General features: G+C 43.7%; 2 protein-coding genes across 3 annotated transcripts in view; one reads left to right on the top strand and one right to left on the bottom strand.

The window, feature by feature from the left end:
* Nucleotides 1-9413, bottom strand: part of ccser2a (coiled-coil serine-rich protein 2a) — a 43388-nt gene extending 33975 nt beyond the window's left edge. The window contains 1 exon segment of the mRNA XM_079169146.1: nt 9042-9413. The gene's annotated coding sequence lies outside the window, so the exon portion shown is untranslated.
* A 1779-nt stretch (nt 9414-11192) lies between these two features.
* sparcl2 (SPARC-like 2) lies at nt 11193-18322 on the top strand. Of its 2 annotated transcripts, none has more exons than XM_079168562.1 (9): nt 11193-11342; nt 11768-11846; nt 12556-12628; nt 12713-12824; nt 13049-13163; nt 13273-13427; nt 15822-15934; nt 16906-17000; nt 17437-18322. In XM_079168562.1, exons 4-9 carry the CDS (start codon nt 12735-12737, stop codon nt 17496-17498), a joined length of 630 nt encoding a protein of 209 aa, XP_079024688.1. In that variant the 5' UTR covers nt 11193-11342; nt 11768-11846; nt 12556-12628; nt 12713-12734; the 3' UTR covers nt 17499-18322. The 2 variants fall into 2 exon arrangements, with proteins under 2 accessions (XP_079024688.1, XP_079024687.1); XM_079168561.1 differs by having other exon boundaries at nt 13045-13163.
* Nucleotides 18323-25211: the final 6889 nt, after the last annotated feature.

The raw sequence follows: 25211 nt of genomic DNA, 5'->3' as shown, positions 1-25211 counted from the left end.
AGATCGAGCAATGTCTCACATGCGAGTGAATCCTTTGACAAACTGGCACAAAGACGCAAGAGGCAGATACTGGAGCAAAACAATCCACTCAATTTTGAAGGGGTGGGGGAGGGGTGTTGTGTTACAATGTGGGTCTCCTAATCGGGGGGGGGGACTCCACGCTGCCCCACATTCCCATGCGCAGACACACGTGTCTACAATCAAAAGAGACACACTCGCCACTGCCATAGAAGTCTGGCTATGCCACCATCCTAATCCGTTGCATAGACACACATGGGCACGAGCACTAAAAACACACAGTTACACACAAAATCAGGTCAGCATGTGCAGGCAGGGCAACCAAAGCCTCTCTGCCCCGGGGAGGGGGGGGAGGTGATTTATGCGTCTATGTGTGTGTTTAATGGGAAGCAATTCGATTAGGTTTTTTTTTTTTTGCCACTGTGACTGAACCCACAACCTCTCAACTTTCATTCACGCCCAGCGTGGCAGATCCACACACTGCTGACGTTTATTCATCTGGGTCATCTCACTCATCATACAGCCGTCTGCAGTGCTGGTGCAAGTCACCATAAAAAAAATCCACAGCTTCAATTCTTGTCATATATAAGTTTTGTTGTAAAAAGTGCCAGAGGACCACACATAAACAACAGCGTTCTAATGAGCGACACACATTCAGAGGTAGAGCAGTAAACCGTGCAGGCCATCTGTCAAACGCTCATATCTGAAGGCCAGCCCCTCTTCCCCCCCCCCCCCCCCCCCCCCTCCAGAGTAAAGAACTGTAAATAAATAGACCAAAGCTTCACTAACATCTAGCAAATGGTTTGTACTAAACCCTTATCAACCAAAGAATGTGCCTTTTGTGCCTCTGCACTGCATATGAAAGAAAACATGAAATCTTAACAGTGTGAAGAGATAAATAATGTAAAGACAACAGTCCAGGAAGACGCGGTCCGACTGAAGTAAGGGTTGTAATCATACCTCTGTATATCGTGAAAACATTACGTTCCAACATTGAAATCTACAGAGATATAACAATGAAGTTTATCTTTGTTTTCTTGTTTGTATTCTTCATTGCAGTTGTATCCCGATTCCCCAAAACCTCAATGTTTAATAGATTGCGTCTGTTTCCTAGAACTGAAAAAGGGCCGAGATGAACATCCAATATCACCCGGTGCTTGTACGGCTTCACCGCGATTTCACTCCCCATCAAGGGACACGAACAATACACACAATGGAATGCACAGAGATGTAGACAGATACTGTTAAATAGTTAGAAATGAAGAGACGGTGAGACAAGACCTCAGGCTTCTCCCACAGATCTGCATCTTAGCATCTCAGCAGTGATCCCCCGTGTCTGAAATGAGCAGGAAGCTGAGATGACATCTTTTCTTACTCTCTGCAGACGGGGAATGGGATCTTTCCGTCTGTCTGCCAGTGAGGCTATTTGGCCTTACTACATTTCCGACTCAGAGGACAGCCAGACAGAATGCACCTGGCAGAGACGCAGGAAAGGCTGAAAAATTGGATTGTGCAAGAATACGGACGTTTATTACTCCTCTGGCAAAGCTTTCACTTTTGAAGTGCACACACACACACACACACACACACACACACACACACACACACACACACACTACAAAGATGCATTCTTCCAGAGTAACAGGATGGATGCAGATAGGATGCGACGGGCCGAGGGCTACGATCTATTGGGTCATGAATGGACGTGCTCTACTACACACAGTAAACCCTCTATTCTGCTGTGTCTGACTCCATCTCCCAATGCTCACAGTTCTCTCCCACTACAATGTCTCTGCACCGCCTCTCAATAGCAGAACGTCAGTCTTCATCCACCTTTTCTCTCTCAACTCTCCTTCATTCAATTCTGAAAGATTGAGAAGGGGAGGATTTTATTTGACTTTATTGAGACTGTGGAAACCCCAGAGATAGGCTCCAGAGTGAGGGATGCCATATATAAAAAAGCAATCTCGTTTTCTATAGAATTTTCAAAAGAAAACAAACAATATCAGAAACTGAAATCAAAGCTGTATATAAACATGGGTGTGAAGCGTACCGTGACTTCTGTCTACTGAAGCATTAAATATATATGTAATATATATTTGCCCAGCTTTGTTGTCCTTGTTCCTAGCTTCTATTTCCTGTGTAGAGTGGTAAATTATAGTTAAATGTTCAGAATAGCTTCCTAAATACAACAGCAGTGTTTGTAACTGCAGAGGCTGAAAATACAAACAAAAAGTAGCTTCAGCAAGACTTAACAAGAAGAGCGCTTTCTCTTTTGAATTAAAAGAAATATATATCATTATATCCTAGCAATTCAAACCATTGTGGACTGTGATTCTCCTCCATAATGAAGACAGTGGAGTGAAGCACAGGAAGGATGCCTGGAGTGAGCGAGAGAAGGTGAAGACTCTCTTGTGGCACTGTTTCATAAATAGTATGATGTTGAAGGCAGCTGCAACTTGCAACTCCTCCCTACCTCCATCTCTCTCTAAATCTTTCTGTCCATCTTGTGATAAATCTGTGTTTCATTGCGCCAAACCAATCAATGATATGGATCAAATGTTATATAAGCCCTGTCTGAAGAGCCTAGTTTGTCATCCAGCTGGCTCCACACTTACACAAGATAAAGGACCACCCGGACGCACACATAACCACTGTGGTTAGAAGAGCCGTGTCCTTCTCGTCTGTGAAGACTCCCAACAAACCCAAAGGCTTGTTTTAACCAACCACAGTACAGATTTAATTTAAAGAAAATATGTAGACCGGATGATTCAAACTCTCTGCTCTGAGGCTGGATGAAGGCTTTACAAATATAACCCGACAATCAAATGAAGCCCAAATTACTTTCTCACCTCCTACTGAATCTAAACCAAAGTGCAGCGTCATTTCCATATATTGACGGAGTCCAGTGTCCCGGTGGAGTAATAACCGGGCCCGTCATCTGGTCTGAGCGGTACTGGGCCGCAGCTCTGTCCCTGAAGAGATTAACAGAGTGCCATTAGAGCAGGCTAATAGAATGAGACAGGGATGAAAGCAACACTGGCGCTAGGCTAATGTGTATTGAGTGAAAGCAATAGTCTGGGCTGCACGGATGCTACGTGATGCTAATCCAATGAGACGGTATAGAGGGTTTGGTAATGCTGTACGCTAACTGTGGTAGATCAAATGGCACAGACCAACAGAGTGTTGTTGAGAGAGAGTCGAGAGAAGTGGAGAAAGACAGTGAAGGTGTGGCAACATGAACAACTACAGTGTGTACTCGTTGCATGTTGTAGTACACTGGACCAGCACAGTAACAAACGATTGCACCATAGTGCACCACAGAAAAGTAGATTACAAAAGATTACCTTAACCCAGTGAACTTGTGTTGACTAGTCCAATCATCTTCATCCCGGAGTCAGAGCTACACCCTGCCATGTCACTCTGAAACATCTACACTGAAAGTAATGTAGCACCCAAAAGAAAGAGCACAGCGACAGGAAGACACTCTTCAGAGGTCGATCTGTCTGCTGTCTGGCTCTCTCCCTGCATGTGTGCATGTGTGCATGTGTAATGTGACGTGTGTGTGTGGTGATGGATGTGCGGGTAGAGAGAACAGAGCCTTTATGGGTGCGTTTAATATTTGATAGGGCATCTTTTAGGAGCCCCACCCAGTGTGCTTCAAGTGGATGAGGAGAAATCATGTTTTGGGGGGAAAATACACTAAAAAGAAGAGAAGAAACACATTACAGACACCCATTTCCAGTACAAATGAGATTATCTGCAGCAGGGAAAGAGGCTGATCAACTATCCACAATATGGTACAAAGTCTAAAGACTAAAGCCACTTAATCCTCCCAGCTCAAGACATTTTTACCAACAAGCCAAAGTAGCAATTTTCAGTGTGCATGCTGCCGCCCCGTAATGTCCTGAGGATCACCAGAGGGGGTAATATAGGCAAACAGACCCTGCATGGCACTCAGCTGCACATGAAAAGTCACTCCAGCAAAGAGGAATTTGTTGTGGTTCTCATAAAGATTCAATGCGAGTTCAATTTCCTCCGACTCATTTCATGGTCGACAGCATACTGGTTCCAGTCAGTCAACCGTTTTCTGCTGAGTGCCGGTAGTAAAACAATACGAGCACTGCCAGCTCCTCCATATCTCCCGTTTGTCAGTACACGCCCTGATAAATCCCAGCAGGGAGTCTGATGCAACCCACACCAGCAACAATAAAGTCAAAGGAACACTTCAGCTTTTAAATTGCTTCAGGTTCGGCTTCCATTAACAAGCTTCGATCAAAGACAGCTGTTGAATATAAAATGCAATTAATTTCCTACTAAATGATAAGGAGGAGAGAGAGATATCTTTTGTGGCGCTGCATTCATTTAGGATGTACGCACAGAACCAAGACAGTGACAAAGAAAGTCTGAACCAAAATGAGTCATACTTGTGAATAAACAGTGAATAACACTCCTGCCTTCTCTCTGAGGTGCGATGCTGAGCAGCAGAAGTCATGGCAGGACTTGGCAGAATCTAATTATCTTCCCCGTTTGAGCCGCTCAGATGTCCACGCCCCAATCACCATAATCACGTTTCTCCTCACACCACCTCTCTCTGCTTCATCGTTCACTTTAAAAATGTACGCCCTGCACGGACAGACGGGAGAGTATCTGTTCTCTCCACGGCCTTCACCTGAACCCCACTTTGAGAGGACTGCAGGGCATTTCGACAGCTCCGTTTAATTCTCACCTTTTGATTGGCCACAAGGGCTACAGCGCAGGTGTCAATCACTGTCAAGTGAGGTCATTACAGTCGTTTGTGTAGATGATAGCCGAAGGCCGCGCGGACAGCAGCCCGAGGCCAGCTTTTCTGATGGCATTATCTGTTATCTTTTTGTAGCCAGTTATGTCAGGTGAGCAGAGAAGTTCACTTTATATACAAGCAAACAACCCTCAGCTGTTTCAAGCTGGACATGATGGCATAGAATGGTTATTATTGAGCTCATGCGCTGGGTTTATGAGTTCTCATGTAAATCTGTACTGGTTTGGAGGTCCAGCAAGTGTTGGTTCTCAGTGGGATCAGCAGTGCAGAATCAATTGATTGAATGTAAATTAAAACGATCGCTTACGCTGAGCTATACTTGTAAAACCATTAAAACGATCAAAAGGTGTTTTCACTGTCGATCATTTGTAGTCGTTTTATTTCTATCGCATTAAATCAATTAAGTTGTTTTTATAATAGCCCGTCTGAAGTGCAAAATGTCAAAAATCAATTATTAAAGCAATCAAGATTACATTACAAATTAGAACTTTTTTTTTTTTTTCCTATAATTACGAGTACAGCCTCGGTTTCGACTCAAAATATCCCGTGGCGAATATCGGCACTAATCTCGTCAACAAAGAATCGAGTGCATGTAACGTGACCGTCAAGGAGCGTTGCCCCGTCAGAGCAGGCGAGCAGATGTGTGCGATCCGATAAACATTCCCCGATAAGCCGAAATCATCCATGAAAAATATCTATTGAAATGTTGCAACTAGGGAGTAAGTCACGCTGTTGTGAAAGCATATTCTATGATCCATTATTAAGATATACCGTTGGCATGGTATAACATTTAAATAATTAGTCTGCTTCAAAGCTATGCTGAGAACTTGACAACATTTATACGAAGCACAATATCACATTTAACTGAAGTTTCATTCTTTTAGATCATAAAAAGGTACAGGCACATGCATCGGATTATGCACCGCCACCAGAGCCCCTTAAGTGGAGGATAAATCCTTTAGAAGCATATTTTCTCACATGATTCATGAACACACACACACACACACACACACACACTCACGCACACACGCACACACGCACACGCACACGCACACACATACGCACACACACACACGCACGCACACACGCGTAGAGTTACGGCCAGTTCAGCAACTGCCTGCCTTCCCCCAAAGTTTTCTTTGATACCAGAACAATGCCATCACATAACCTTCTGCTGAATCAACGGCTTTTCTTCACACCGACATGCGAGTTCATCTGAATCATCTCCGGCTCATAAACCTTCTGTTACACTGCGAAACACAGGCCTGTCATGAGAGGTGAGAGACGAGGCTTTGGTAAGGCCCTGGATATGAAACATTATATTATAAGCGTTAAATAGATAGTGTTCCTGGTGGATTTATCCTCTGTGAATGGACAATGCACTGCTACTTCCTCTCTGCCCAACTTCCCTCTATTCCTGTGCCTCCTTCCTGTTCACCCCATCTCAATTATCCTCTTCGACAGCGCATGCTTCTGCAGTAACTAGCAAACAGTCTCACATAAGGCCGGAGGAGAAAAAGGCCTCCTCGTATCAAATAAGGCCACAGTTCGGGGTTAACATCCATCAAACGCCATACCTTTGTGTCCCGTTTCTCACAGGGATTAGAGCTATAAAGTCAACTGATGAAACCTATCTAAAAGAGCGTCTGATACAATAGAGTAACCTTTCTACTCCCCTGGGATAAACTGGCTGAATACTCATTGGTGGCGGTTGAGGCCAGATAAACCCCGCTGTGCGAATCGCTTTGAGCACAGAAAGGCTATTGTGCGCAGTGAAGTCCATTACATGGTGACGATAAATGCAGCAGTTTGAGCCCGCCATGCAAACACAGTATTTGAATATAAACGTCACGTCTGTGCAAGTAAAAGTCTCCCGCACATTAGTAGAGCAACGGCTTTATCCCAAGCACATAAAGACTCTATATAATGTCACATGACTCAAAGCCTTAAAGGATTATTGAATGAGACGTAAAGGTTTTAAGGAGAGCACCCCTCATGACCTGATAAGACACGGAGGAACTGGGTGAAGCACGGACATAGACTTCTTTTATCGGTCACGTGGGAACACATACTGAAAATACCATGCTTCTGCATCTGCGCTCAGTACAGGAAACAGTTCATAAGAATTACCGTCAATTGACAAATAACGACGACAATGACAGGAACTTCATGTGACATATGTGCTTAAATGTATCTGATAAATGTACATACAAACTATCATTTTTTATCTCGTTAATTCCTACTCGAAGGCCATGCACACTCATTTAAAGCTATATTATTAGGCGGAGACGGACGTTCGACAACGTCAACAATGCACAGTCAGCGTACACGCCCACACACAAGGTGTAATCAGGCCAAGTAAATACACCTGTGTGGGTGCACCATCAGTATAGAAGCATGAAAATAGAACATGACAGTAGGTCACTATAAGGACCAAGCTAAATCCCCCCCCCCCCCCGAGGACTGAGGGACTCGCACACAGTGAAACGCACTCAACCCATTCCATCTACTGGAACAGGGCTGCAAACGGATACAATAGAGCAGTTAACCAATGTGCCATTATCACAATGCAAATAAGGAGATAGTAAATGTATCGAGAAGTCTTTTTTTATTCAAATGGCATTTCCTGATCTTTGAGGGACTTCTAAGCTCCTGTCAATTATTTCTGACCCCGTCAGTGCATCTGAGACCCGATGTCTACACTCTACACATTGAGCTATTCCAAGCCCTTAAACATCTGTGGTCTTACCGAGGCAAACTGATAAGCGTGGCTAAGTATAGCTCCAATGACAGGCCACATACAGAGCAGCGGGCAAGGAGGATCAGAGAAAAGTCAAAGTAAAAATCAAGTACACCACAGCACACAAAACTAGAAGCACAGTGCAGGAACTTGAGTGCCCCAATCTCAGCTAGATCCCTCATCTTACAATAAATGAGAAAGAAACCACAACTCACAGTAAATACTACACCGACAGTGTAAAGGGTGCAGAAAGCTCAAGTCTGACAGTTTGAAAAAGGTTGCGTATCACTCACCTTGATCTACACTCCCCGAGTCTGTGATTTCTGGCATTGCCAGACAAATTACTCCACACTTTTCTGTGTTGTAAGTAGCCAATGTTAGCATCATGCGAGCACACACTTTGACATCTTATCTGTTGGCCCTCAAAGTCATATTACAGTGTCTCAGGAATGACTACGATGCACAGGGTAATGGGCATGAAGTGTATCTTCACACTAGTCAGTAGAGGGTTAGGGCACAGAGGAAGACAGGCAGACAACAGACACAGTCTGGGGAAAACCCCTCACATATTGAACTGCAATTTGGGGGGTCCACATAGTGGAGACATTCAGCTGTTGTTGGGGGGGGGGGCAAATCAGATTGTAAACACACCCTCAGCCAAGGTGGCGCTACAGGACCTATACGCCAACAGGTGCCTGAGGAACACACACATGGATTCTGCATGTATGTGTGTTTGAACACCCCCCCCCCCCGCCTACCCAAAACACCAGGGACGTCCATCTCACTTACACTAAGGGCAATCAGTCATGCCGTATCCTAATTTGTGCCGGCACGTTGATGCCATGGCGCTTTGCACCGTCTGGGCTGTAATAGATCACAGCCTAAAACGGTACACACACATAGTTATGAGACTTGACTGACAGCAACTTCAGTTGTGGTATAAAAATATGAATATGTGAGGCTGCACCGCTGCGTGGTATAAAAACCCTGGTTAAATTTGAACTCCTGTCTGAGTGGAGAGTGAAAGCTTGCATCTTGAGTTACCCTTTAATCCTGACATGTGCACAAGGAGCAACCATCTCAATGGTGTCTCTAAGACAAGATTGAGTTCCCCTCAAGTCTCAACTACAGAGCCAAGAGACTGTGTCTGACACAGTGAAACACTGCAGAAACACTCCATTAATCTTCCAATGCATCTACATTATGGTATCAGTGTGCACAACTGCTGCTATATGTTGTTATATAACGTGCAACTTTTGAATTATGCTCAATACATAAAGGCCTGGTCATTCTCATTCATGGTACAGCAACTCTTTCCAGGGCATGTTATGACTGAGGGTTTATTAGTACAGTATATATATATATATATATATATATATAAATAAAGGCAGTAAACATTTTCTTCACATTAAGTTGAATTGTCTTCCCATAATTTCACAATCATAACAGGGCATATGTGACCGGATACATGATTGCACTTACCTGAATTAAAGCATGTTTACAGCCTCAACGATGGGTCAGCAAACAGTCCGATTGTGCTCTTGTGAATGGCATGTTGTCTCTGAACGTTATGGTTCATTGAAGTAGTGAAAGATAGCAAAGTCCAATGAAAAGCTTTAATATATATATTAATATAAAGTCTGCTTTGTAACTAGGTGGAATCCTGTACACTTAAGACGAGCTAACCGGAAAATAAACACACAACATGGTGAGAATTCCTCGCATTTCCATAAAGTACTTCCACTTTAAGGTAAAAAAAATAGCCCGAAGCTACTATTTCACTGAGCCGTTGGTTGTCACGATGTTAATAAACAACGACCAACTGATGGTACCGCGCGCACTACCGACTGTCCGTAAAGCGACGGGGAAGGCGTAATCAAACGTGTAAATGCGGTGAAATCCTTATACAAAAACATAGTCCCAAGTCTTGTAGTTGAACTGAACACAGCAGACGAGCACACGGTGCAGGGTGACTTCCCAAAGCACTTTATCTGACACCGTCCTCTCGCTCCCAGCTGGGCGGAGCGTTCACAGACACCACCTGGGTCTCAAAGGGTGACAATCAGTGCTAAGCTCAAAGTACTTGTTTGTTTGTGTACTATTTTTGGGAAGTTGTCTACATGTCTACCGTTTTTTTTTTTCGGTTAGTTAATTGAGTCTACGTGTTTCCAAAAGCTGCATATACCATATATGCAAATGAAGCTTGTAGACGACAGCCTTCCGGCTAGCCGTTGATGTGACGTCAGACTATAATAAGAGACCGCGTGCACGGATACCACACCACAGCTGTCCAGTAATGATCACAGTGCTGTAGAAGTACTCATATTTTTGTACTTTGGAAAAATATAAATATAAAGTCCATACAGCAGAAATACTCTGTTACAAGTACAAGTTGTATCCTGCATTTAAAATATTAAGTAGTAGCATTAATATATAGGCTATAAGCACAACAAGTTTAAAATCATTGGATTATGATTAATGGTTATTGATGCATTCAAGTGGACATCACTCAACAACTGTTGAATCTGGAGTTAATTTTTATTTATTTATACATTTTATATTTATCAGAATGTATTTGTAATGTAATGTATTTGTATAATTTCTATTATTAATCTGAATTCTGATTCACACGCTTCCCAGCAGTAACTAAAGTAATTCAAACCAACCTTATTACCATCTGCAACAATAAGTACACATTATGGCATAATTATCATACAATATACATACAATACATACAATAAATTTGCATGCAGTATACTACACTTTGGTATTGCTACTCTTACTTACATAAAGCATTTCATTAATTATTTCACCTCTGGTTGTAGCAGCAACAGTGGTTGTGCAATGTATTATTATTATTATTATTATTATTATTTCATATTTTCTGATTACAATATGATCGCCTAATAGCAGATGTTGCCACACACACTTTTTTACCTTTTTATGTTTTACTAATTCATGTTATATCTTTCATGTTTTGTCCTCAATTTAATATGTACTACGAGAGGATCTTAGGAAAATGTCTAAAGCATGGTTTCATTTAATACAACAACAACAATGACTGACAGGTGACTTGGTTGCTTTAAAATGCATGTTGTGATTTTACCTGTAGGCTCACAGAAGTTGGACCAGTCATACGGTGAAAATGTCATTGATCAACATAACCACTAGAGTGCAGCCTTTTCCATATTATTGCCTTTGAAAGTTCATATTTTCAGAAGTGTCCTTCCTTATTTCCTTTTCCCTTTGCGTGTGTTTGCATGTGTCTGAAATATGAAGAATGTTTGAATGTGAGAAAGACAGAAAACAGAAGAAGTGTGTGTGACCATATGTTCCCTCTGGCTAGAAAATCTTTCTGCAGTGCCAACTTCAATGAAAACCATCCCACCTTCCCCAAAACTCAGCCCCTCTCTCGGCAAGCACAGCTCGGTGTATTTTTCACATACCTCAGCAACATCCAACTGCACAATGTCTCCAAGTAACGCTGAGTTCAGATACCTGTGCACTCAACTCAGCCGCAATCACCAAGGAGCCAATGCGAAGGGAGGAAAGTCAGACAGACGGGGAGGAAAGCACAGAGGAGGGGTTTCAGATATGGCAAGAATGTAAAAATAGATGGATCAAATGAAAAGAAAAAGTAAAGACTGCTGAAGAGGGCTGTACAAAAAGAATACACCCTCACAGGAGCCGGTGAGACGGAGGCAAAGATATCTGGCAACAAGGAAAAGAAGGAGAACACTAACAAGGGAATAACAAGAGAAGAAAGGAGTGACAGAGGCCCGGGTAAGATGGTGTGTTTTCAAGCAGCCAGGGGATATAGAATGACTTGTTCGACTATAATAACTTCCTCGACTGAATGTCCTCTCAGTGTAACTCTACCCTCTGTTTCCTCTGTGATGGAAAATGATTGTTTTCTTGAGACTCAATGAGCGGCATTGTTTCCCCGCTGCATTATCTGAATGACTGGAAATGGAGTAAAAGCCTGTAAATGACACCACAAAAAGAAAGACGGGAAAACTGCATCTAATAACGGAGCATTATTAACTCAGATGTATAATTGATATCACGAAATGTAAAGGTAGATGTGGGATGCTGCTGGAAATAGATACCAATATGTATAACTTGTCTTTTTCAGTCTTGTATGTGTTATCAACCACAGCTATGTCTGCGTGATCAGTGTGAGTTAAGCTAATATTTTCCTCCTGTAGCTCACTGGATGTTTCAGCCATGAACCTCTTGACCTGTGCCTTGTTTCTTCTCCCGAGTCTTCACTCTTGCGCAACCATGGTGAGTCGAGCTTACCGACACAAAGCTTAATAAACGTGATGACCTGAGATCGTTTCATAAGCAGATCACGTGGATATTTTGTAAGGTCTTCCCTCACCTGTTTGTTCGTCCAGTCTTCAGGAATGTTTTGTGATAGGTGTTTAAATAGCATCTCATGACCTATTGAAGCGTGGCACCAGTATTTTGGGTCAGCATTGCACCTGTTTCCAATCTCATCTGGTAGGACATTGGGGGCAGATGTGGTCCTGGCGCCGACTACAAAGTTTTTGGAAAAAGGTTTTGATTTGGGGCGTGTGAAGGAAAATGAATATGATAGAGAAAGCATACCATTTCATTGTGGTTTCATTTGATGTTTTTTTTTTAATCATTATAGTACACATTTTTTTATTACTTAGATTAGATAATAAACGTCTTCACCTGTGATGCATCACACTGATTAAAACATAAATTATTGGCATGTGAGGACACATCATTTTGGCTCTTGATCCAAAGTTTTACTTGTTTACTTGTTTATGACAAGTTTATACTTGAGTTTAGTGCATGCCTGTGGAATGACATGAAAAGAAAAACTTGATTCCTTCAGCTCTACCTAGAACATGATAGGAAACCTGTGCGTGTGTGTGTGTGTGTGTGTGTGTGTGTGTGTGTGTGTGTGTGTGTGTGTGTGTGTGTGTGTGTGTGTGTGTGTGTGTGTGTGTGTGTGTCTCAGGGAGGCAGAGCTCAGCGCAGACAGAGACAAGCTGAGGAAATCCTGAGACCATATATTGGCAGAGTAGAGCCAGGTGAGACTTTAACTGTTTTAGGGTATTTGTTCTTTTTCCAACGTCCAAAAGATAGGCTGCAGCAAATATTTTATATAATTTCAGAAAAGCTTTGTGAGCTGCTGAAATGCCACAGTCCAGTGGGATCTTGGTGCCAGGTAGTTCAGGAAAATGGAGTCCTCGTCCCCAAGTGTGTTTGTCCTCAGTCCTGTCCACGGTAAACACATCACAATTGTCTTTAATTGACCAGCAAGTTTACTCAAATGTATCCTTTATTTGTAAGTTGCTTATTCCCAGAATTTGGATTTGTTAGTGAAACTTGTGTGAAACAAATATACCTTGATTTTGGGATGAAATCGTAAAGTAGAGCGGTTTATTTAATCCAGCTGTGCACCTCACATAATGTTTTGAATGTAAGCACTGGCTCATGTGATCAGGCAGAGGGCACCAGTGTGCAGTGTTCTGGGAAAGACCTACGGAAATGAGTGTTTGCTGCATAAAGAAGCCTGCAGAAAGAGACGCCGCACCGGACTGGCTCACACAGGACCCTGTCTGGGTAAACACACACACACACACACACACACATATATAGTATTAGATATTACACACAATTTCCACTGTGTCCTGCAGCCTTCCAAAGTAGCTCTGTTATCCTTCTTGATCAGTCCCAAAGGCTAGATGCACTGAGGAGGAGTTAAACCAGTTTCCATATCGCCTCCTGGACTGGTTTCTGCTCCTGAGTCGTATGGGGGAGTCCTACGCACCTGCTGCTCCGCCCCAGAGCTGCCTCAGCCACGCCAAGAGGACACAACTAGCACAGGTAGCTGAAACTTCACGATTAAAGCTAAATGCTTTTTGTCTGTTTCCCTGTACTTTAGTGTGTTATATATATTTTTGTACATGTAGAAGGTCCCTAGAGTTGTAAAACTGAAGTCCACGCCCAAAAGGGGGTTACTCTCCCCCTCAGAAACACTGCTACTGAGCCTGAAATGTCTGAAACGACTCAAATTAATTCTGTCTTTACTTCCGTAACATAGTGAGTCACTATGTAACACATTTGCATCATACCTCCAACTGGCTAATTTGGCACTACCTCAAACAAAGCCAGAGAGACGGTAGCTGGAACTCAGTCCGAAGAGTTAGGTTTGCGGCCGTCGTGTCCAGAGGACGCTGTGTTCAGCTCCGCGAAAGGAAATATCCTTTGTATGGACCACCAAAAAAAGATGACCTGAGCTTCATTTATGATGCATTTCTGGTCTATTTTCTTCGTCCGAACCAGGACAATAGCAGCGTGTGCAGTCCGAACCAGGACATGTTTAGGTGTCAGGCATCGGCTAAGTGTTGATAGCTAACGTTCTTGTGTTCAAACGGCTTCGCTAGTCAGCGTTAGGCCCAATGTCACCAAGCATACTTGGTTTAAAACAAAAAAAATACTATTTAAATGCTATGTTTTTACAGTACGTATGAACTGATTAGGCTCGTATTTGAGGAGGTGTTTGAGGAACCAACTCCATTTGTTGTGGAGTTCCAGACAATCCCCAAGGACCTGTCGTCCCAATGTGAGAGACCCTCAAAGGAGGAAGTGATTGCCCGCCATGTGTCCCGCTTCAGTCAAGGAGCAGCCTGAAGCCAACATTCTGAACCAGCCGGATCACGAAACTCCCTGTGTTTTCCGAAATACAACACACGACGGGATGGCGACCCTCATGTGCCGTCCTAAAAAGTAACAACTGACAAAGTTACGGTAGGCGAGAGGCTGGTATCGCCTGTATGGAGAGTCATTGAAACATGTGATTGTAGATTTAAGGTATGGAACTTTTGGAAACTCCTCCATGAGCATTGAACAGATCCCCTTCAAATTTGGTCACCAAGATCTCAAGACATTGTGAATGCCTTGAGATTCGAGCTTTTGTGATGCTATCGTTACCGTGGCTCCGACAGTGTTTTTGGCCTGCCAGTGAGCCTTTGGAGCTGAATTCTGTTTATGATAAGGATTGTGACATTTCCGACACATGCGATACGTGGTTGACCAATCACAACAGAGTGGGCTAGCTGACCAATCACGGCAGACTAAGCCTTTCTGGAGCGAGGAGCAGGTGCTCGGACAGAGCGTTTCAGGGTAAGAAGAGGTGCAGCAGGACAGCCAGGATCGGAAAAACAAGGTGTTTTTGAGTATGTAAACATGTAACTTGAGATAAAAAATATGCACCCGAAGAAAAGCACAATAGGTCCCGTTTAAAGTGAGCCCAAGCAGCAGACTCACTAACACTAAACATGCACCCAAGGGGAGAAGATGAACGTAGCGAACTAAATATGATTTATGATGATGCAAATGAACTCCATTACAAAATGTCATACAAAAGAAACTATAGCCAGAAGAAGAATATGAGATCACTTTCACTCCCAGTGTAACCAGACACTGAACATACAGTTGTTTTTTCATACTAGACACTGTCATCGTTGTCCAGCAAAGAAATCGATGCTAACAACCGACTGTAAGTGGCGAGTTCTTGTGTTGCTTGTGGTGTGGTCTTCAACAGCATGAGACGGGGGCTTTCAAGAACACCATTTATAAATAGGATTTGGTCAATATTCACTAAATTATTCAATAAGATGACGAATGAAGGGATAACTTAACATTCTCACGTCCAGCCACCTTGACTTCCTGGCCTCCAATGAATTCAAAGAAAATGTTTACATTATTTTGATGAAATTACATACTTTTTGAAATAACAATTTTTTTTGTGGTACTTCATACATCTCCAGCATAGTGTGCATTGTGGCTTATTTTAAGATTGTATTCATTAACTCTGGCATGGACAGAAATTAGCTCTCAATGTCAATGCATTCGAACTCGCACACAATGACAATGCTAACATGCTGATGTTTAGCAGGTATGTTTCGTAGTTTAGCGTGTCGGCTTGCTTATTACCTGTAAACACAAAGTGGGCCACAACGCTAATGGGAATGTCATGAACTTTGCAGCTATTTGGTCGTATCATTTTGACCTTATGGTGGCATTGCATGAAACGTCATGGGATCACAAAAATAATTAGCATTCATTGAATGTCAAATTTCATGGCAATCCATCAAATAGCTGCAGACCGACATTGCCTGGCAAGGCATATCTATTTAATCTATTTCCGTATCAATTCTAATAAGCAGACTTATTTCCACCATTACTTTTTTTATCTCTCTCATTCTCTTTCTTTAGCAAAGGTTTACCGTACTGGATAAGAACAACGATGGGAAGTTGAGCCGCAGGGACCTGACGAAGCTGCGTTACAAGAGGATGCCACTGGAGCATTGTGCTTCACCATTCTTTCAGTCAGTCCCTCCTCCAGCAGCAAACGTGTCGCATGTATTTTAAGGAAGCCAATAGCATGGGAGATGAAAAAAAAAACAATGATTATACATGGCCTATTTGATAAGTAGGTAAAATGATAATCCTATACCATAAGGTGACTGAGTAGTCAACAACGGTAGGGGCAGTGTTGCTCCCCGTGTACATGTCACCATCACCTCATGTCACACAAAGGTTCATAATGGGAACCTTCTGTCTCTTGCAATATGTTACTTTCCTGCTAATTACTGAAACACCAAGGGTTAAAAATGTCACACGGTGATGCATTTCGCCCCCTCGCTCTGTGACCAAGTTGCACCTCCCACCATGCTGTTCTCCCTGCACGCCATCTATCTATCCATTCGTCCTCCATGCCAACACCCGCTTCCTGTGTCCTCCTCCCCTCCGATCTCATGACCACGCCATCTCTCCATCATCTTACTCCTCCTCCATGTTGGAACACTTCTTTCCCCCTTCAGTGCTTCCTACTTTCATCTTGAAATACACTTATCCTCTGCTTCCTTCTCTGTCAATCCTTTCTTCATTTTCACTCATTCTTTCATGCTTCCATCTCTCCCCCTTCTCCACCATCCGCTCTCCCAACCCCCCCTTCTCCCCTGCCAGTCTGCAGTGACAGGTTTTGTGGGAGTAGGGCTGGCTGTGTCAATGTCAAGCCATTCCCAGCAATGATAATGTTTATTACCCACTGTGTCTCCCGCTGCCCATGGATTAACACAAATTGAAGGAGTACCCTTCAGAGATAACGCTGCAGGGTGAACTGAAAGACAATGGTTGTTGAAGAGCCCCAATGCAGTTGTTTCCATATACACTTCATACCATCTCCATGTGCATCTGTCATGTTGTGTAAGCACGTAGCATGTACATGGGTCAATGAGAGCGTGAATGCATGCCACGTCATGACGTCACCACGTGTTGTACTGTGTTGTGTTTGCAGGTCATGTGACCGTAACAGGAACAGGAAGGTGACCCTGCGAGAGTGGACAACCTGTCTGGTGGATCGCCCCGAGGCCTGGTTCTACCAATTTATGTGTGAGTCACAACTTTTGCCCAATGTTATTCTAATTCCTCATGGTGACAGATGAAGTAGATGAAGGTTATAGTTGACTTAAAGCCCCTTTTTACTGTATATCTTTTACCGATTAAAAGTAGTCTACTGCATTTCATGCTGTTAAAGAAGACGGGATACTTCATGGTGCATGTTCTTCCATACATTTTGCTTCAAGTTTTACTCTTTAAGTTAGGTCTAAGTCATGAACCATATGCTTAGAAAAATAATTTCCTGTATGTTGATTACACTCATTCATGAAGCCAGCAATTTAGTGTTGCACATCCATTCATTTTTGTAGGACTTCCGAGAAGCAGATTATTATTATTATTATAAGTATACAAGCCGATTGTCAACAGCATTTTTAGTTTGTCTCTACCAAACCGAAATGATATGTCGTTTTGTTTGTTGTATTCACAGCAATGAGAATGGGCTCCCGCAAGCTCTGTCCTACAATCAAAGAGAACTACCTTTTGACATGAAAAACAGCCATGAACTCCTTCCTGCACGTCTTCTAAACTGTAAAGAACTTGCTGAAGACAACATCGTTACAGTTACCTGATTTAAAGGCTATACTGGGTGGCATCTCGACACACTGCTCTCGCATCTGTTTCACGCCAGTGTTGCAGCTCGTAACGTGGTGATTTATAACCTCATCAAATTTGAACGTCTGCTGGTTGTGTGTGCATTCGTGTGTGTAAATAAATGTCTGGACGAACTGACCGCCAGTCTTGTTAATTACATTAGCTGACATTTGTATATTTGTATTGTAAAAGAGCAGAGACGATTGGCAATATTAAGTAATTACATGGCATGCTTTGAATAACCAATTAGAAGACAGCAGTGCAGACAGACTGCGTGATGTTCACTGAATGACAAGATGGGAAATGAAGATGAAGGGGAAAAGAATCGCTTCGCATGGGATGACGTGACCAGAGAAGAGACAAAGGGATCATATAAAGGGGGTGAAGGGGAGAAGTAGAGGAAAGTGTCATAGTGCACTGGAGGAGAGAGAGGGAGGCAAGGAGGGAAGCAAAGTGAGTGAAGGAAGGAGGGAGAAGTATAAAGTGTGTTTGTGAAAGATGGGAGGAGGTAATGCATTGTAAATGGGAGTTGAGAGTAATGGAGTAATGCATAAAAAATGGATCAGAAATGAGGGAAAGACTGAGAACGGAGAGTGAGAGGGGGGAAGGGATGGCTGAGAAAGCGGGAGGAACTGAGGAGACGAGGAACTGCGAGAAAAAAGGTTTTTGATGCTGCAAAAGATTTCCTTTACAGTCAACTCTGTAAATAGCATCACTGAGCAGGATGCGGAATAAACACTTGACCTCTGTCAAGGTGAAAAAACAGAATTGCATGATTGACTGACTTTCTGTTCATACGTACCATCTATAATACATGCTGCTCGAAAAACTCTTGTTGCATCTTGTTTGTTTTCCTCTGTTTTTCGTGTGGGAATGTGTGTTTTACTTGTGTTGGTGCTACAAGATCAATAGGGGGATGTGTGGCCTGCGGTGGTTTCTTTGGTGTGACTGGTTTCTCTGGACTAATTAGCCTTCACATTTACCATGCCTGAAGGATGACGGGGAGTGAGAGAGAAAGACATTGGAAAAGAAGATGAAGAAAAGGGGGGGGGGGGGGATTTTAGTACTCGATGTGAGATGCAGATCAAGTGCAGACGCGAGGCAAACGAGGACCGAGGACTGCTTGCTCTACATGTCGTGCAGAAAGAAAGTGCATCATCATGAATATCAAAACAAGATGTTTTCATTCCATCAGATTTTCACTCAAAAACTTAATAAAGTGGAGTGCACCACTGGAGGGCTGCAGTTCGCCTTGGCATAGGGAGGGAAAACAAGTCTACACTGGGAGAAAAACAAGGCGAGAAGAAGGAACGAAAGCAGAGAGATTAACTGACATGGAACTTTATTTGCTAATGATGAGTGACCTGCGGAACGGCAAGCTGTTGGTGCTGTCCCTCCTCTGTGTAAAAATACAAAGTCTGTGCCCCCGCTACCTCCTCCTGCTAACATCTCTCCTCAATTGCTCCTTTCTTCCCCAAGGAACTACTTCCTTTATCCCAAAAAATAAATAAAACGAGCTATTGGGGCCACCCCTGGAGGTCCAGCATAGCCTACACACCACCTCCTCCTCCTTTCTTTGTGTGTCTTCATACCCCCCTCCATGTGCCAATAGATTCCCTCTCATTACCTCTGGACCACCATCTCCACCTCCTTCCATCCCCCCCATCCAAACACAGAGAGGGCAGTTGTAGATTGATCCATCTAATCCTACCGTGCCTTCCTGTCACACGCACACACACCGTTCACCTCCTCCCCTGTCACACCCCATTTGGATATTAGAGCAGAGACATATCTGTGTGCCACCCACCTCTCTAACCTTGTTCTCTCCCCTCCTCCTCCTTTTGGTGCTGATCAGAGATCTGATCTGTGATGGCTGGCTTGCATCATTCTCTCTCTCTCTCTCTCTCTCTCTCTCTCTCTCTCTCTCTCCCTCCCTCCCTGCCCAAGGGACTCTGACAGCACAGGAGCAGATGGGCGACTGGTGATGACATGTTGTTAAAAATAAGGATTCCTGCTAACCCGTTGTCAGCTAGCACACCCTCCCTCATGTCCCCCCATTTCATCTCATCTCACTCTGTCAATTTCTCATTATCGCTTCCTCTCACTGTCAGTCACCCTTTCTCTCTTTGCTAGTACACCACTATCCATGAAAGCTATTACTCAGTGCTAAAGCCAACTAACTGTGGCAGTGGAAGCACGCAGCCCGAGACCCCCCCGACCCCAAGAACATGATATTTAATACATGGTTGTCATAAAGACGGCCCCGCTTGCATTATGCATGGCTTGTAAGCAGACATCCATAATAGATGAAAAGGCCAGTTTTGCAGTTTCTTTTCATGCAATTATGCCAAATGAAATTTTAACTCTCACTTTCTGTCGCTCTCTCTATCTGCGTATGGAGTTTGTCCGGCGACTGTATGTCGATCAATTATTTAAACGGCAACACAAGAGGAGAGGAGCTGTGCGGATCAAAAGAAATATTCAGGCCAGTCATGATGGCGGTGAAACAGAGAGAAAGAGGAAGTGTGTGAGAGCTTGTGAGTGCGTGTCACCCAAGCTTGTGCATCGATTCCAGGTCTGACACATGTCCGACAGATGTCCGAAGTCTGACTACAATGTGTTTCTCAAATCACAAGAAAAACTGCATAACAGTTGTTAGAACGCAGCTCATACTCAAAGTTGTACGTGTGCAGTAATCTCTCGAAGGTTAATCACCATCCAATCTTCAAAAGCAGCCGCCGTATCGTTCTCTGCCAGATTGTCGACTTTCAGAACTTCTTAGGGACTCCAAAGTGGGCCAGCGAACAGAGAGGGATACAGACTGGTGGCTTTGATAGAGAGTCCAGCAAAGGGTCCTCACTCAAAAAATATATATATATACCAGTTGTGATACAGTTATTAATAGCGCTCATGTGCCACATTTTTTGTATTCTTCTATGAAGTAATGTTGAGGACAGAGAAAGAGAGGAAGGATGCGGGGGGGTCTATCCGATTTAACCTCCGGTCAGACAATATTCCCTCAGGGTGGAGTGGGTCCCATTCAGAGAGACCTCAATAGCCCTACACTGAAGTACCTGCTGAATGAGTGAGAAAAGGCCCCATCCCAGAATGGGAGAGGGGGGGGAGTTAGCACACAATGTGGCGAGCCTCTTTCTATTTTCCTAATGATATTGATTAAAGAGCTCAGGAGAGAGAGAGAGCCGTACATGAGGCCCACCATTGTGTGGAGATGAGAGGGCTGCTGGGGTTGGTGAGCTACTGATATGAATGCTCCCAATCCTCTGAGGTCTACACTCGGCTGGAGGACCTCAAGCCTTCCATATGGATGTGCATATACAGACTTTATAGGTAGTCTTTGTACAGTTAAATACATTGCACCCTCACTATAACATGCAGATGCACAGCTTTTTTTTGTTTCAACTCTACAGTCATTAGGATTCACTCTGAAACCAAGCCTCAGGCAGAAAATACAATCTACAAAGCATACTAGCAAATGCAACAATTTCCCCTAACTTCAGCCAGACTGAAATCAAGACTGCAAAAGCTTAGATACAATAAAATATGCAGAGACAGAGAGAGAAAGTGAGGAGATTTGTTAAAGGGATAGTCTGTACAGTAAATAAGCTATTAGCTAAGCTAAGCTAACCGGCTCAAAGACTAGAAACAGGGGGAAACAATGCACATGGGAGCAGAAATCTCCGTAGGTTTAGGCGTTAGATCTATCATTAGGTTTAGGAAAGCATCATGGTTTCGGTCAAAATAAACTCTTTCTGACAAAAAGCCCTGAAAGCAAACATCTCCCATGTACAGAAACAACTCGCATGGCACTCTCACAACCTAACAAGAAATTGTCTTGCGCATAACCACCAGATATCTTTACTTTACTTTGGTTTTATATTGATTAAACAAACAAGAGATTGTGCGGTAATTAGTGTTGGATTTTCTTACCTTAAGACAGAGACAGGCGAACTGTCTATGCCTGTTTCTAGTCTTCATGCTAAGCTAAGCTATAGCATTATCTGGCTCCAGCTTCACAGTATAGATGTGACATTTGCTGCACTGTACTTTCATTTTTGGAAACTTGAAGACCTGATCCCTAAATGTATTCAAAACCACATGCACCCTAAAATCCACTGAAATCCCAAAGAGATGTTACTCACATTTTTCAAATAGCATACATTTTTAATGTATGCTATTTGTCATCAAATCATTAGTGAACAACTATGTAATGATGATTGTGCATCATCTTTTAATTATTTTTAATTATTTTCTAATGTATTCATTAAATGGAGAAAGATGAAGGTGAAAATGTGTTTTATGTTGCCGCAGCACTGTGTGAAACATGTAGAAAGTTAAATTGTACTCTTTTTATTTGACTTTGTGCAGTTTTTAATTCAAGCACAATATATATTTGCATAAATCCATTAAGCCTCTGATAGGCTGTCCTTCCACATAAACAAGCAGTCTAACAATCGATAAGGGCACAAGGACAGTGTAACCTCCAACATGCTGTCTGAAGCCCTCTCCTGCAGAAGTTATCAGCCAGAGAATGGTTAATGTAGGCTATTTAACTTTTACATCACCTCCCCTTTCCCTATGCTCTTGACAACTCTCTCTCTCTCTCTACCTCCCTCTCTCTCTCTCTCTCATCACACTCTCCCTCTCTCTCTTTCTCTCTCTCTCCTCATCACCACCCCCATTCAGCGACCTCACCGCCAGCCCCCTCACACTCACCCACTCGCTCCCTCACTCTCAGATTGCACATACAGATACACAAACACACTCACACATGAGCCCATTTGAATTGCAAGTGAGCTCTGTTAAACCACCAGAGGAGGTAAACAGAGGGAACAAGTGAAAAGAAAAGGAGGCGGAAAAAACAGTGACGGAAGGAAAACGAGAAGAGAAGAGAAGAGAGGAGAAGAGAGGGACACAGGCTCCAGTGACCGGATGACATTCACACAGTGTTTAGCAGGACAAGCCTCCACGTGTGAAGGACTGACAGACAGAGAGTGAGGGGAGTGTCTGGGGAGCCTTGCACCGCCCCAGAGCTGGGACAGCCCCGAAGGGACACCTGAGCCCTGAGGAGACACCTCCTGAAGTAGGGAGTGAGCAGCACCCCATGGGAGACGGAGTCAGAGGAACACCCAACAGCAACCTGCTGTCGCTCCTCCTCTCTTCACGACCGGCTCTCATCCCCTTCTCCTCCTCCTCCTCCTCCTCCTCCTCCATCCTCGCTCCCTCTCTCATTTGATCCCATCCTTCACTTCCTGCGCAGGAGAGGGAGAGCGTGCACTGAGAGAAGGTAAGGATGCATGCATGTTGTTGTCCTTGCAGAGCACGAGTGTGTGTGTGTGTGTCAGCGTCTCATCTTTCAACTGGATATTTAAGTCAGCAACTTGTTCTTTGGATCAGTTCTTTGTGTGTGTGTGTGTGTGTCTGTGTCTGTGTGTGTGTGGCTATGGAGGGTTTTAAAAGCTGAGACAGATGCGGGGCACTTTTCATTTGTTGCAGGATCGTTTTCATCTTGACAGCATGTTTTAAAGGCCGTGCTCATCTGTTATGTGTATTTTATTGCTCACTGTGTCTGTCTTTTCTCTCTTGACGACCAACGATTCTCTTGTCATTTGAAAGGAAAAGTACGTGGAGTGGATCAGTGATCACAGAGAAAGAGCAGTCATAAAGTATGTATCGAGAAAGGGCACGATACTGTCCCAAAGTGTGAGAGATGCAGGCACAAAGGGACAATGAAAGTAAGGAAGACAGGAGAAGGGTTAAAATATTCAAATGTAGATGCAGCGCGGTAGAAAATCAGCCGTAAAATCCTATCAAGTTCCATGGTCATTGCATTTTTCCCCGCCATCATCCCGTCAACCCCCACCATGAACCGCAGGCCGGTTCTTTGCTCGTAGTAGTTTGGGGGGGGGGGGGGACAACGGATCCTGCAGGGACCACCCCATGCCATTTAATCTGTCCCTGCCCACAGATAACAGAAGGCAGATGGTCCTGCCAGAGCACAGGGAGATAGAAGATTGTGAATACAATGTGCAGACAGATAGCACACAGCACTCAACCTGGACCTCTGAAACTGAGCCTGCATCAACTTCTAAACGAGGGGGCCAAGCGAAGTGAAAAGCAGGCAGAAAAAGAAGGGCAGAGAGGGAGAGAAAGAAAAAAGACAAACAGAGCAGGGATGAAATATCTTTAATTAAAACCCAAACAGTATTTATGCAGTAGGTCGACAGTCTGGGATACACATATTGGAAAGAGGGAAACTCATCTAAAAGAGGAAAAAAAAAAAAGAACAGAGAGTGAGCGGGACCATCAAAGTCATGAGCTCCTGTGTTTAAAGGGGAGTGTGTATTTATTTATAGAGGGCGGTGGTTAAGTTCACTAAGCTCCCTCTCTCTGTAAGACCCAGCCTTTCTGCCTTATGAAAATTCAATTGGCCATAATTTGCTGAGGAGCCGTATGCATATTTCATCAGCGGGTGCGTTTTGAAGAAACAAGCCCGCCAAGCTTTTTTTCTTCATTTTGATCAAGACTGAATGAGGGGGAGTGTGAGGTTGTGCAGCCGTCTGGTAACATGTGACACATTAGACACATTCGACATGGGGGCTAAAGTAAACACCAATCAGCTTCATGTGTCTGGCTAAAACACCGTCACAAATTCATTGCGACCTTGTTGCATGGGGTTGTTTTCTTTTCTCCCCCTCTGATTCCAATCTTCTCTTTTCCAGAGAAGCACTTTCTCCTCTTTTCCTTCCTCCGTCTCATTCCCTCTAATTACTGATCCAACATCCTCCTCTTCTTGCTCTCCATTTCCACAGCCTTCTCTTCCTCAGCCTCCCCTTCCTCCCCTTCCTCCCCTCCCTCCCCTCCCATTTCAATCTGCCTCTCTCCCGCTGCATGTCTCTCAGTTAAAGCTTTATGGGTCGTTCACTCCCTCCCCACTCTTTCTTTGCAAGGATAATGAGCAGGCGCCTCTGTGCGACTTTGTAGCTGTGCGACGGTTTGTGAGTTTGGATCTCTGCGCGTCCCGGGGCCCGAAAGACTCAGATGTACTGTCTGTAACCGCCTCCATGGTTCCACTGTGATTGTCATCTGATCTATAGGGCACAGCACTGACATAATACACCTTGTTAGAGGAAGGCGGGGAGTGTGTTTGTGAAGACTCTGTGACTTTGAACAAATGTGTTTTCTCTGGGGGGAAAGAGGAACAGTGAGACCTGTAATCATCCTATCCACTATCACCAAATCGCAGCCACACACACACAATCACACAGCCATATATAAATATACACATGAAAAAAGACAGGAGAAAGAGAAACAGTAAAAGGGTGTGAAATAAATAGAATAAAAGATAGAAAAGATACAGATACAGAGCAAGACTCGCTCTTGTTCGGCGTTTCATGCTGATTGGATCTGACTGCATCTGAGCACCTCCAGGTGTTGTTTGTGCACCTCGCTCCACATCAGCATGGCGTCGCTTTTCTCCTGATAAAATGGCTGCTAAGACCCATTATGAAAGATATTTGGACTCATTTGAACTCCACCGACTAAAAATAGAAATGTGGATGTAAAGGCGATGACTTTAGAGTGATTGGAAAC

This window comes from Pholis gunnellus (assembly GCF_910591455.1).
Source record: "Pholis gunnellus genome assembly, chromosome: 11".
NCBI lineage: Eukaryota > Metazoa > Chordata > Actinopteri > Perciformes > Pholidae > Pholis > Pholis gunnellus.
This window is presented reverse-complemented; position numbering and strand designations above follow the sequence as displayed.